General features: G+C 53.1%; 1 protein-coding gene across 3 annotated transcripts; it reads right to left on the bottom strand.

Moving 5' to 3' along the window:
* Positions 1–203: 203 nt before the first annotated feature.
* On the bottom strand, positions 204–11943 carry SEPTIN12 (septin 12). Of its 3 annotated transcripts, none has more exons than XM_033235843.1 (10): positions 11722–11834; positions 10916–11103; positions 9742–9861; positions 9569–9650; positions 7163–7300; positions 6883–7000; positions 6696–6791; positions 1968–2064; positions 651–730; positions 204–563 (listed from the first exon to the last, which is right to left on the bottom strand). In XM_033235843.1, the coding sequence occupies exons 2-9, from the start codon at positions 11079–11081 to the stop codon at positions 681–683; spliced, it is 867 nt and encodes a 288-aa protein (XP_033091734.1). In that variant the 5' UTR covers positions 11082–11103; positions 11722–11834; the 3' UTR covers positions 204–563; positions 651–680. The 3 variants fall into 3 exon arrangements, with proteins under 3 accessions (XP_033091734.1, XP_033091732.1, XP_033091733.1); XM_033235841.1 differs by having other exon boundaries at positions 234–563; positions 651–702; positions 11722–11943; XM_033235842.1 differs by having other exon boundaries at positions 234–563; positions 651–702; positions 6696–6746.
* Positions 11944–12280: the final 337 nt, after the last annotated feature.

Here is a 12280-nt window from a genome sequence, read left to right as displayed (position 1 = left end):
GGTGACAGAGCGACACTCCGTCTCAAAAAAAAAAAAAAAAAATCAGCCCACCAAGGTAGTGTCATGCCTGTAGTCTTGGCTACTCAAGAGGCTGAGGCAGGAGGATCGCTTGAGCCCAGGAATTTGAGGCTGCAGTAAGTCATGATCGCGCTACTGTACTCCAGCCTGGACAACAGAGTGAGACCCAGTCTTTTTATTTGTGGATAACTCAAAGAAGTCATTTACAAAATGCCTTTTGTTTTCAAAGCACAGCTTTTCATAAAAAGCAAGGCTCACATGTAGTAGATGCTCTGGTACACAGATGTGTGTTGAGAGCTGCTGGGGACTCGGGAAGTGCAGCAGCCGTGGGATCAGCCGGTGGTCAGAACTCATCGTCAGAGTCATCATGGGCCCCCCTGCAGACGTTGAAGGGCCGGGGGGTGGTCAGCTGTCCCGGGGAGGCCGGGGCCAGGTTCACCCAGCCGGGCCCACGGGGCAGCAGGTGGCTTTCATTGAGTCTGATGACACGGTAGTTCTCGTAGTGGACATTGTGGGTTATGTCCTTCAGGTCTTGGAGGTGGGAGCTGGGGGACCAGTGATGGTTAGCTCCGATGGTGGTATCCCCAGGGCCCCTCGCCAGCCCCCTAGCCCTGGGCTCCCCACACCCTCACCGGATGAGCAGGTCTCTCAGGAGAGGAAATTCACAGTGCGCCATGTTCTCCACTGCAAGATATGGGACTCAGTGTGGGCTCTGCTTAGTGAGCAATCAGTAAGCGACTAGGGTATGCACCACCTGACACCATTTTCCTTAGCCCTTTTCCCACATTTCTCTTTATCCTATCCTGCCTTCCCTTTGTTGGTTCATTCATTCATTCATTCATTCATCCACTGCTGTGTCCCCAGTGCCTGGTACAGGCAGCTCCTACAAGTAGCTGTAGAATGAATGAATCCACCAATCACTATTGTGTTATATGAACATTCGGCCTCTGTATCCATGGGTGCCCACTGCGGGACTTGAGCATCCACCAACTTTGGTATCCCTGGGGGTCCTGGAACCACCCCCTGCAGATAGCATGGAATGACTGTATGCCATATCATAGGTAATAGTATAGTATATTTCTAGCCAGGTGTGGTGGCTCACACCTATAATCCCAGCACTTTGGGAGGCCGAGGTGGGTGGATCACCTGAGGTCAGGAGTTTGAGACCAGCCTGGACAACATGGTGAAACCCCGTCTCTACTAAAATACAAAAATTAGCCAGGTGTGATGGCATAATCTGTAGTCACAGCTACTTGGGAGGATGAGGCAGGAGAATCGCTTGAACCTGAGAGGCGGATGTTGCAGTGAGCCAAGATCGCTCCACTGCACTCTAGCCTGGGCGACAGAGCAAAACTCTGTCTCAAAAATATATACAGAGAGAGTATAGAACATTTCTAATAATTATAATAATACTCAGGGGCTAGGTCCTGGCGGGCCCTCCTGTCTCACTTTCCCTCGATCCCTAAGGCAGTCTCCCCTCCCTCCCCGAACAATCGCCTTCACTGTGCCTCCCCCACCTGTCCTTGTCCCGTCAGCTCTATGGGGACAGGGACCCTGTCAGTCCTCCCTTTACCATGCACCATGGTAACTGCACGTAGCAGTGCCCGATACACAGTAGGCCCATTGTAATTTCCGGCCAGCCACTGGGGCCACTGGGGCAGCCTTGGGTATTGGGCATTGTGCCAAATGGTGGTTCTCCCGGCTCCAGCACCCTAGGAAGTTGATGCCACTGTGATGCCCACTTTACTGTGAGGAAACTGAGGCTCAGAGGGTCCGGAAACTTGCCCACGGCCTCCCAGCTGGAAAGAGGGACCATTCCCCAGGCCTCTTTGTCCAATAGGCTTCCCTTTCTGTGCCCTGTGGTGGGTGCTAAGGATGTCTAAGGCACAGGGCTGCTCTGGCTTCCAACCTGTCCCCACCAGCATCCTACCCAGGGGCCCTGCACCGACCTTCAATGATGCCCCAGTTGGTCTTCCGGCCCAGGACACACCTCCCGTTCACCAGGTGCTCTTGGTCAGCCCCTACCACAGCAAAAGGGATTCGTTCCTGGGAGAGGAGAAGAGACGGAGACGGGAGGATTGACTTCACTGGGGAGAAGAGAAGTCAAGGCACCCAGGCAGGAGAGAGGAGCCCTGTCCTCTTCGGGGAGGGAACATGGTAGAAAGTGCACAGAGGCTGGGCGCGGTGGCTCAAGCCTGTAATCCCAGCACTTTGGGAGGCCGAGACGGGCGGATCAAAAGGTCAGGAGATCGAGACCATCCTGGCTAATACGGTGAAACCCCGTCTCTACTAAAGAATACAAAAAACTAGCTGGGCGACGAGGCGGGCGCCTGTAGTCCCAGCTACTTGGGAGGTGAGGCAGGAGAATGGCGTGAACCTGGGAGGCGGATGGCGTGAACCTGGGAGGCGGAGCTTGCAGTGAGCTGAGATCCGGCCACCGCACTCTAGCCTGGGCGACAGAGCCAGACTGCGTCTCAAAAAAAAAAAAAAAAAAAAAAAAGCGCACAGAATCCCCAAGTTCAAAGACATAAAGTCTAATCGGTGCCTCTGGCCGGTGAGGTAGCTCTTGCCTGTAATTTCAGCACTTTTAGGTGGGAGGTGGGAGGATCACTTGAGCCCCAAGAGTTTGAGACCAGCCTGGGCAACATGGTGAAACCCCATCTCTGTGAAAACTAAAAGATCAGTTGAGCGTAATCATAGCTCACTGCAGCCTTGACCTCCTGGGCTCAAGTGATACCCCCCGCCTCAGTCCCCTGAAGAGTGAGGACCATAGGTGTGCACCACCATGCCTGGCTACTTTTTAAACATTTTTAGTAGAGATGAGTTCTCTGTGTTTCCCAGGCTTGTCTCTAACTCCTGGTCTCAAGTGATCCTCCCTCTGCCTTCCAAAGTGCTGGGATTACAGGAGGGAGCCACCACACCCCGCCCATCTGATTTCTTATATATAAAGTTTTATTGGCACACAGTCAAGCCTGTGAGTCACTTTTGTCTATGGCTGCTTTTCAACCAGGACATCAGAGTTGAATCATCGCAACAGAGACCCTATGGCCTGCAAAGTCTGAAACATGCACTACCTGGCCCTTTGCAGAAAAGGTTGTTGAACCCTATTGTAAACTCCAGTTGTTTACTTGCTCATGGCCAGAGCAGAAATTCAAACTCGTAAACTCCTAAGTGACATATATGGGTTTGTTTTTATTTCTGAGTTCATCTGTGATGGGGAATAATGGTGATGTTGACAATATTGGGCATGGTGGCTCACACCTGTAATCCCAGCATTTTGGGAGGCCGAGGCAGGCAGATCACCTGAGGTCAGGAGTTCGAGACCAGCCTGGTCAACATAGTGAAACTCCATCTCTACTAAAAATAAAAAAGTAGCCGGGTGTGATGGCACATACCTGTAATCCCAGCTATTCAGGAGGCTGAGGTGGGAGAATCACTTGAACCCACGTTCAAGCAGAGGTCGCTGTGAGCCAAGATTGTGCCACTGTACTCCTGCCTGGGTCACAGAACAAGACCCTGTCTCAGCCAGGCATGGTGGCTCACGCCTATAATCCCAGCACTTCGGGAGGCCGAGATAGGTGAATCACAAGGTCAGGAGATGGAGATCATCCTGGCCAACATGGTAAAACCCATCTCTACTAAAAATACAAAATAAAATAAAATAAAAAATAGCCAGGCATGGTGGTGTGCGCCTGTAGTCCCAGCTACTCAGGAGGCTGAGGCAGGAGAAGCCCTTGAACCCAGGAGGTGGAGGTTGCAGTGAGCTGAGATCATGCCACTGTACTCCAGCCTGGGTGACAGAGCAAGACTGTATCTCAAAATAATAATAAAAAAAATTGTACAGTACAGTGGTTTTTAGTATTTGACCAGGGTTATGCAACCATCATCGCAATCTAATTTCACAACCTTTTCATCACACCTCCCAAAAAAACCCCATACCTTTTAGCAATCACTTCCCATTTCTCTCTTCCCCACAGCCGCTGACTACCACTAATCTACTTTCTGTCTGTATGGATTTGCCTGCGCCTATTCTAGACATTTCATATAAATGGAATCCCATAATACGTGACCTTTTGTATCTGAATTCTTTTTGTCTGAGAAACATTTTTTTTTTTTTTTTTTTTTTGAGACAGGGTCTCACTCCCTTGCCCAGGCTGGAGTGCAGTGTTGCAATCTCTGCTCAGTGCAACCTTCACCTCCCAGGTTCAAGCAATTCTCCTGCCTCAGCCTCCCCAGTAGCTGGGATTACAGGTGCGCACCACCACACACCTGGCTAGTTTTGCATTTTTAGTAGAGACAGTTTCACCCTGTTGGCCAGGCTGGTCTCAAACCCCTGGCCGCAAATGATCCGCCCACCTCAGCCTCCCAAAGTGCTAGGATTACAGGCATGAGCCACCGTACCCAGCCTTGAACTGTACACTTTTAAAAGGTGAACTTCATTCCTTTTCATGGGTAAGGGCTAGTCCATGGTAGGGGATAGGCCACATTGCATTTCCCCACTCATCTGTTGATGCATATTTGGGTTGCTTCCACTTTTAGGCTAAAATAAATAACGCTACTGTGAACATTCATGTACACATTTTTCTGTGAGTGTACATTTTTGTTTGTTTTGGGTATATACGTAGGAGTTCAGTTGCTGGGTCATATAGTAACTGGATGTTTAAGCATTTGAGGAACCACCAGACTGTTTTCCAAAGTGGCTGAGCCATTTTACTTTCCCTCCAGCAGTAGGTGAGGCTTTCAGTTCCTCCACATCTTCCACGGCACCTTTTTGTTGTTGTTGTTGTTGTTGTTCTTGTTTTAAGCCAGAGTTTTGCTCTTGTTGCCCAGGCTGGGGTGTGCAGTGGTGCGATCTCGGCTCACTGTAACCTCCACCTCCAGGTTTGTGTTTTTTTGTTGAGATGGGGTTTTGCCATGTTGCCCAAGCTGGTCTCGAACTCCTAGGCTCAAGGAATCCTCCTGCCTCAGGAGGAATTCTCCTGCCTCAGCCTTCTGAGTAGCTAGGCTTACAGGCACCCACCACCACGCCTGGCTAATTTTTTTTTTTTTTTTGAGACGGACTCTCTGTTGCCCAGGCTGGAGTGCACTGGGGTGATCTCGGCTCACCACAAGCTCCACCTCCCGGGTTCACACCATTCTCCTGCCTCAGCCTCCTGAGTAGCTGGGACTACAGGCGCCTGCCACCACACCCGGCTAATTTTTTGTATTTTTAGTAGAGACGGGGTTTCACCGTGTTAGCCAGGATGGTCTCGATCTCCTGGCCTCGTGATCCGCCCGCCTCGGCCTCCCAAAGTGCTGGGATTACAGGCTTGAGCCACCACGCCGGGCTTAATTTTTTCTATTTTTAGTAAAGATGTGGTTTTGTTATGTTGGCCAGGCTGGTCTCAAACTCCTGACCTCAGGTGATCCACCCGCCTCAGCCTCCCAAAGTGCAGGGATTACAGGTGTGTGAGCCACCTCGCCAGGCCAATGCTTTTTTTTTTTTTGAGACGGAGTTTCACTCTTCTTGCCCAGGCTGGAGTGCTGTTGCGCCATGTCAGCTCACTGCAAGCTCCACCTCCCGGATTCAAGCCTTTCTCCTGCCTCAGCCTCCTGGGTAGCTGGGATTACAGGCATGTGCCACTATGCCCAGCTAATTTTTTTGTATTTGTAGTAGAGACAGGGTTTCTTCATGTTGGTCAGGCTGGTCTCAAACTCCCAACCTCAGGTGATCCACCAGCCTCGGCCTTCGAAAGTGCTGGGATTACAGGTGTGCGCCACCACACCCCACCTTGAGTTATATTTTATTGCCTTTTTTTTTTTTTTTTTTAAACCTGGTTCTCACTGTGTCACCCAGGCTGGAGCACAGTGGCGTGATCACATCTCACTGCAGCCTCCACTTCCTGGGCTCAAGTGATCCTCCCACCTCAGCCTCCTGAGTAGCTGGGACTATAGGCACATGCCACCATGCCAAGATAATTTTTGTGTTGAGATGGGGTTTTGCCGTGTTGCGCAAGCTAGTCTTGAACTCCTAGGCTCAAGGAATCCTCCCGCCTTGGCCTCCCAAAGTGCTGGGATTGCAACCATACTGGGGCCTCTTTTATTGTTGAGCTGTGAGAGTTTTTTTATTGTTGTTGTTGTCTGTTTGTTTGTTTGTTTGAGACGGAGTCTCACTCTGTCACCCAGGCTGGAGTGCGGTGGCGCAATCTTGGCTCACTCACTGCAACCTCTGCCTCCCAGGTTCAAGCAATTCTCCTGCCTCAGCCTCCTGAGTAGCTGGGACTAAAGGCACGCACCACCACACTCAGAGAATGTTTTGTATTTTTGGCAGAGATGGGGTTTCACCACGTTGGCCAGGCTGGTCTCCAACTCCTGACCTCCAGCGATCTGCCTGCCTTGGCCTCCCACAGTTCTGAGATGACAGGCGTGACCACTGCGCCGGGCCCAGGGTTCTTTATACATTCAGGATACAAGCTCCTTGTTGAGTATGTGATTCGTAGACATGTTCTCTGATTCTGTGGGTGGTTAGTGTGAGCTGTTACTTCTTGCTCACCTTGAGCTTGTGGATGCGTGGACAGTCATATCTGCTAGGAATATGTACACGTTTCCCTGAGATGCAGAGAAAGATGAATCTTTGGGTGGAAAGGATGTGTGGAAAGGAAATCACCTCGCCCGCCTCCAGCCCCACAGCCTCTCACCCGTAACTTGCTGTTGAGGATTCTGTCATTGATGTCCTCGTCAAAGCACATCTGGGGGTAAACGTTGATGCAGTGGGTCCTCAGGTTCTGCTGGATCTGGAGAACCCGCACAGGTGACCTCAGCCCACCCTGCCCACTCTGCCCTCTACCCGGCTGACCCCAGCCCTGCCCCAGGCACCCAGATCACCCTGCGCCTAAAGGCCTCTCGCTCCTCCATGGTCAGGCTGTCGGCCCGGGCAATCACGGGCACCACGTTCACAGTCTGGCACAGCCGCTGCAGGAACTCAATGTCCAGGGGCCGCAGGCTGCGGGGCAGGGCAGTGATGGAAGTGGTGGTGGTGGTGAGTGTATGAATGACAGCAGCAGGGCAGGGGGGTGGGGGCAGCCAACAGCCCACGTCGGGGACCCCTCCTCCTCCTCCCTGCCCCATGCAGGTGGTCCTCGCCTTGCAGGTGCAGCCCCCTCACCAGTGCCCAGTGGGTGGTACAAAGTACACGCAGCAGTGCACGCGGGTGTCTGGGATGTGGCGCTGCCGGGTGATGAGGAGCTCCTCCTGCAGGTACTGCTCGTATTGCTCGTTGATATAGCCCAGGATGGGGTCCCAGCTGAGTCGGGAGGTGGACCCTTCCCTCAGAACTGTGCTGTGCCCGGAGAGCCCCACCCCTCTCTGCTGTGTCCTCTGGGTGGTCCTCCCTTGGGATGATGAATCGTCCCGGTTTGCCCAGGACCTCTGGGTCACCCCGTTACTTTCCCCCACTTCCCTGCATCATCAGAGAGACACAGAGAGACCTCCTGACATTCTTGGCTTCACTGTCTGTAAAATAGAGACAACAGCAGCACCTATGGTGCAAGTAAGGGAGGGGTGAGCATTAACTGCGGTAAAGGGCCACACCTGGGCCCAAACCACGAAGGACTCGCACCTGATGGTTGCAGGGGTCTCCCCCCTCCTCGAGTCCCTTCCCCTCTTGGGTATTGTCAATACTGTAAGTAGCCAAACAGATCCTTTTTTTTTTTTTTTGAGACGGAGTCTTTCTCTGTCGCCTAGGCTGGAGTGCAGTGGCCAGATCTCGGCTCACTGCAAGCTCCACCTCCCGGGTTCATGCTATTCTCCTGCCTCAGCCTCCCGAGTAGCTGGGACTACAGGCGCCCCCACTACACCCGGCTACTTTTTTTTTTTTGTATTTTTAGTAGAGACGGGGTTTCACCATGTTAGCCAGATGGTCTCGATCTTCTGACCTCGTAATCCACCCGCCTCAGCCTCCCAAAGAGCTGGGATTACAGGCATAAGCCACGGCACCCGGTCTCAGATCCTTTTAAAAACAGGTGTCAGGCCAGGCCCAATGGCTCATGCCTGTAATCTCAGCACTTTGGGAGGCAGAGGCAGGAGGATCGCTTGAGCCCAGGAATTCGAGACTAGCCTGGGCAATATAGGGAAATGCAAACTCTATAAAAACTACAAAAATTAGCTGGGTGAGGTGGCACGTGCCTGTGGTCCCAGCTGCTCAGGAGACTGAAGCAGGAGGGTCCTTGAGCTCGGGGAGGTCGAGGCTGCAGTGAGCCATGATCTCACCACTGCACTCCAGCCTGGGAAACAGAGTGAGACACTGTCTCTAAATAAATAAAAATGAAACCAGGGCCGGGTGCGGTGGCTCATGCGTGTAATCCCAGCGCTTTGGGAGGCTGAGGCAAGTGAATCACCTGAGGTCAGGAGCTAGAGACCAGCCTGGTCAACATGGGGAAATCCCCGTCTCTACTAAAATTACAAAAATTGGGCCGGGCATGGTGGCTTAAACCTGTAATTCCAGCACTTTGGGAGGCCAAGATGGGCAGATCACCTGGGGTCAGAAGTTTGAGACCAGCCTGGCCAACACGGTGAAACCCCGTCTCTACTAAATAAATACAAAAAAGTAGCCGAGCATGTTGGAGGATGCCTGTAATCCCAGTTACTTGGGGGGCTGAGGCAGGAGAATCACTTGAACTCTAGAAAGTGGAGGGTGCAGTGAGCAGAGATTGTGCCACTGTACTCTGAGCTGGGCAACAAGAACCAGACTCTGTCTTTAAACAAAAAAAAAAAAAGGCCAGGCGTGATGGCTCAAGCCTGTAATCCCAGCACTTTGGGAGGCCGAGACGGGTGGATCACGAGATCAGGAGATAGAGGCCATCCTGGCTAACACGGTGAAACCCCGTCTCTACTAAAAATACAAAAAACTAGCCGGGCGACATGGCAGGCGCCTGTAGTCCCAGCTACTCGGGAGGCTGAGGCAGGAGAATGGCGTAAACCCAGGAGGCGGAGCTTGCAGTGAGCTGAGATCCGGCCACTGCATCCCAGCCTGGGCGACAGAGTGAGACTCCGTCTCAAAAAAAAAAAAAAAAAAAGTAGCTGGAAATCGCTTGAACCCAGGGGGCGGAGGTTGCAGTGAGCCGAGATTGTGTCAATGCACTCTGGCCTGGGCGGCAAGAGCGAGATTCTGTCTCCAAAAAAAAAAAAAAAAAAAAATCACATACCTGGCCGTTCCAGGTCTGGGATGCTTCCCAAAGGTTGAAGGGGGAGGGGCAGGGACAGGAGGGGACAGTCGTGTGGCTCACGCCTGTAATCCCAGCACTTTGGGAGGCTGAGGCGAGTGGATCACCTGAGGTCAAGAGTTCCAGACCAGCCTGCCCAACATGGGGAAACCCCATCTCAACTAAAAATACAAAAAAAATCAGCTGGGCGTGGTGGCGGGCACCTGTAATCCCAGCTACTTCGGGAGGCTGAGGCTGGAGAATTACTTGAACCTAGGAGGCGGAAGTTGCGGTGAGCCGAGATCATGCCCTTGCACTACAGCCTGGGTGACAAGAGTGAAACTCTCTTAAAAAAAAAAAAAAGAACCCACCAGTTGTCATTGTTGATCTGGTCCCCGAAGCCGGGCGTGTCCGTCACTGTCAGCTTCAGCTTCACACCCTTCTCCTCGATGACTGCGGAGGGACAGCGGAGTCAGGAGAGATTGGACCCTGGTGGGATAGTGGGGGGCAGGGTGGGGTGACATGTGAACAGGGGCTCACTCACCATGGGTCACTGAATGCAGCTGCAGCGTCTGGGGTGGGGGCACCCCCAAGCCCGGTGGGTTTGACTTCCACACTTTGAACAGTGTGTTCACCATCGTGGACTTGCCCAGTCCGCTCTGCCCTGGGAGTGCCAACGGGATGACAGCAGTTAGGGTGGGCATTTTAAGCAGTTTTTCTCTAACTCTTTACTTTTTTATTTTTGGAGACAGGGTCCCATTCTGTCACCCAAGCTGGAGTGCAGTGATGCAATCCCAGTTCACTGCAGCCTCGAGCTTCCCAGGCTGTAGTGATCCTCGCACCTCAGCTTCCAGAGTAGCTGGGACTCAGGCGCAGGCAACCACACGCAGCTAATTTCTGTACTGTTTTTTTATTGTTAAGACAGCGTCTCATTCTGTCACCTAGGTTGGAGTGATTGCAGCTCACTGTAACCTCCGCTCTCAGGTTCAAATGATCCTCCCACTTCAGCCTCCCAAGTAGCTGGGATTCAGGTGCACGCCACTATGCCTGGCTAATTTTTAAACTTTTTTTGTAGAGATGGGGTCTTGCTGTGTTGCCGAGGCTGGTCATGAACTCCTGGCCTCAAGGGATCCTTCTGCTTCGGTCTTGCTCTGTCACCCAGGCTGGAGTGCAGTGGCACAATCTCGGCTCACTACAACCTCCGCCTCCCAGGTTCAAGCAATTCTCCTGCCTCAGCCTCCTAAGTAGCTCCTAAGTACAGGCACCTGCCACCACGCTAAGTTTTGTATTTTTAGTAGAGAGGAGGTTTCACCATGTTGGCCAGGCTGGTCTCAAACTCCTGACCTCAAGTGATCCTCCCGCCTTGGCCTTTCAAAGTGCTGGAATTACAGGCTTGAGCCACCACACCCGGCTTCATTTTTGTACTTTTTGTAGACATGGGGTTTTGCTAGTCTCGAACTCCTGAACGCAAGTGATCCACCCGCCTCAGCCTCCCAAAACCCTGGATGATAGGTGTAAGCCACAGCTCCAGGCAGATTTTTGTCTTTTGATGACTCAGCATTTCTCAAATTTTTCAATGACAACATCCCTGTGAGGTGCTATTATCAGGCCCACTTAGCAGACGAGGAGGCGCGACAGGCTGCCAAAGGTAAGATCACACGCCCAGGCATGCGTAGCACCATGGGTCTGTCCTGCCGTGGGCCCCACCTCTCACTCACCCACCACCATGATGTTGAACTCAAACCCCATCTTCATAGCCTTAATCTTCAGCTGGTCCAGCACAGCCTCGATGCCCACAGGACCAAGCATCTCGCAGGGTGGGGTGCTGGGGCTGGAGGGCCGCGAGGACAGGCAGGGAGAGGGGGAGCGCCTCAGGGGGTCCATGGCGGCCGAGGGTTCGAGATGCCTGTCACCAGGTGGGTTGGGAGAAGGGGGTCACTGTGGCTCAGAGGAGCCCACATTGACCTCTCATATGTGAACTCCGATTTGAGCTTGGCTGTTGGCCAACCCCCTCCACACTTCATGCCTCCGGTGTACCCTAAGTGCCCGTAGTCCCAGGGGTGTGGCGAGGGTGCCTGTGGGGAGCCGTTTCTCCGGGGTGCTTCAACCCCCATCCAGAGAGACTCCCCCGCCCAGGGGTCTGCCCTGTCCCCACCTAGAGCCCAGGCAGGGGCCTCTCAGGTCACTTCCCCCAGCAGAGCCTGGAGGGCCAAAGTCCAGGATGGGTGTCTACAGCCAGGCTGGAGTCCTGGAGGGGCTTCAGGGAGTGTGTGTGGGGTGAAGTGGCTCCCATCCCAGCAGGGAACTTGGGCAGGGGGCTCAGGAGGAGGCGCCCCCACTTTCCTCAGGGGGACACACAGCAGAGTTGATAGAGATAGAGAGCGAGAGAGATGGCACAGGTATGAAGGTGACGGAGACACAGAGAGAGAGACCAAGGCCAGGCAGGGAAGATGGCTGGGAGGGAGCCGTGCAGAGAGTCCACAGTGGGCAGAGAGAGAGCAGCAGCAGCAGCCTGCTTTGGCACCTGGTGGACGTGGGTCCTGGTGGAGCTTCCAGGAGCTGCCTTGTCCTGGCAGGGCCTGGTGTGTGTGATGGGGGAGGGAAGAGGGTGACAGTTAACCGAAGAATCTGAGCTCCATCTGCACTTCCTGTGACCCCCACCTGGGGGCTTCTCTGCAGCAGGAGCAGGAGCTGTTACTCCTCTCATCCTCACAATGACCCCAGCCTAATAATACAATGATCCCCACCAGGCATCTGAGTCCAGGGGCCTGAGTCCCCCACGTCAGCAGGGCTTCCACCTCCAAGCTCACGCCCTCAACCACTCTGTGGGGGCGAGCAAACCCAGGTCCCACAGCCGGCTAGCGGGACATCCGTGTCCATCCTTGGTGCCGTGTGTTTTAAGTTGCTAGCGTCAAAAACATTAAGAGATTGCTTTAGCAAATTATTTACTCAGTCCTGACTCTGCACGTGGCATTGTTCTAGGAGCCCAAATATGTTAACTTGCTTAATAATCAAGCCCCATGAAGTAAGCGCTGTTACTACCCCCAGTTGACAGATAAGAGAGGGTCAAGTGAGGAGGTGGC

Source organism: Trachypithecus francoisi, unplaced genomic scaffold (genome assembly GCF_009764315.1).
Source record: "Trachypithecus francoisi isolate TF-2019V2 unplaced genomic scaffold, Tfra_2.0 Lachesis_group15, whole genome shotgun sequence".
NCBI lineage: Eukaryota > Metazoa > Chordata > Mammalia > Primates > Cercopithecidae > Trachypithecus > Trachypithecus francoisi.
The sequence above is the reverse complement of the archived record's forward strand: the minus strand, read 5'-3'. Positions and strand labels throughout refer to the sequence as shown.

Excerpts from the sequence above, each read along its gene's own strand:
- SEPTIN12 (XM_033235841.1), bottom strand. The coding sequence starts at position 11,081 with ATGGACCCCCTGAGGCGCTCCCCCTCTCCCTGCCTGTCCTCGCGGCCC. Across the intron at positions 9,651-9,741 it reads GCTGCATTCAGTGACCCATG|TCATCGAGGAGAAGGGTGTG; the intron begins GTGAGTGAGCCC and ends GTCCCTCCGCAG. Across the intron at positions 7,301-9,568 it reads CAGATCAACAATGACAACTG|CTGGGACCCCATCCTGGGCT; the intron begins GTGGGTTCTTTT and ends CTCCCGACTCAG.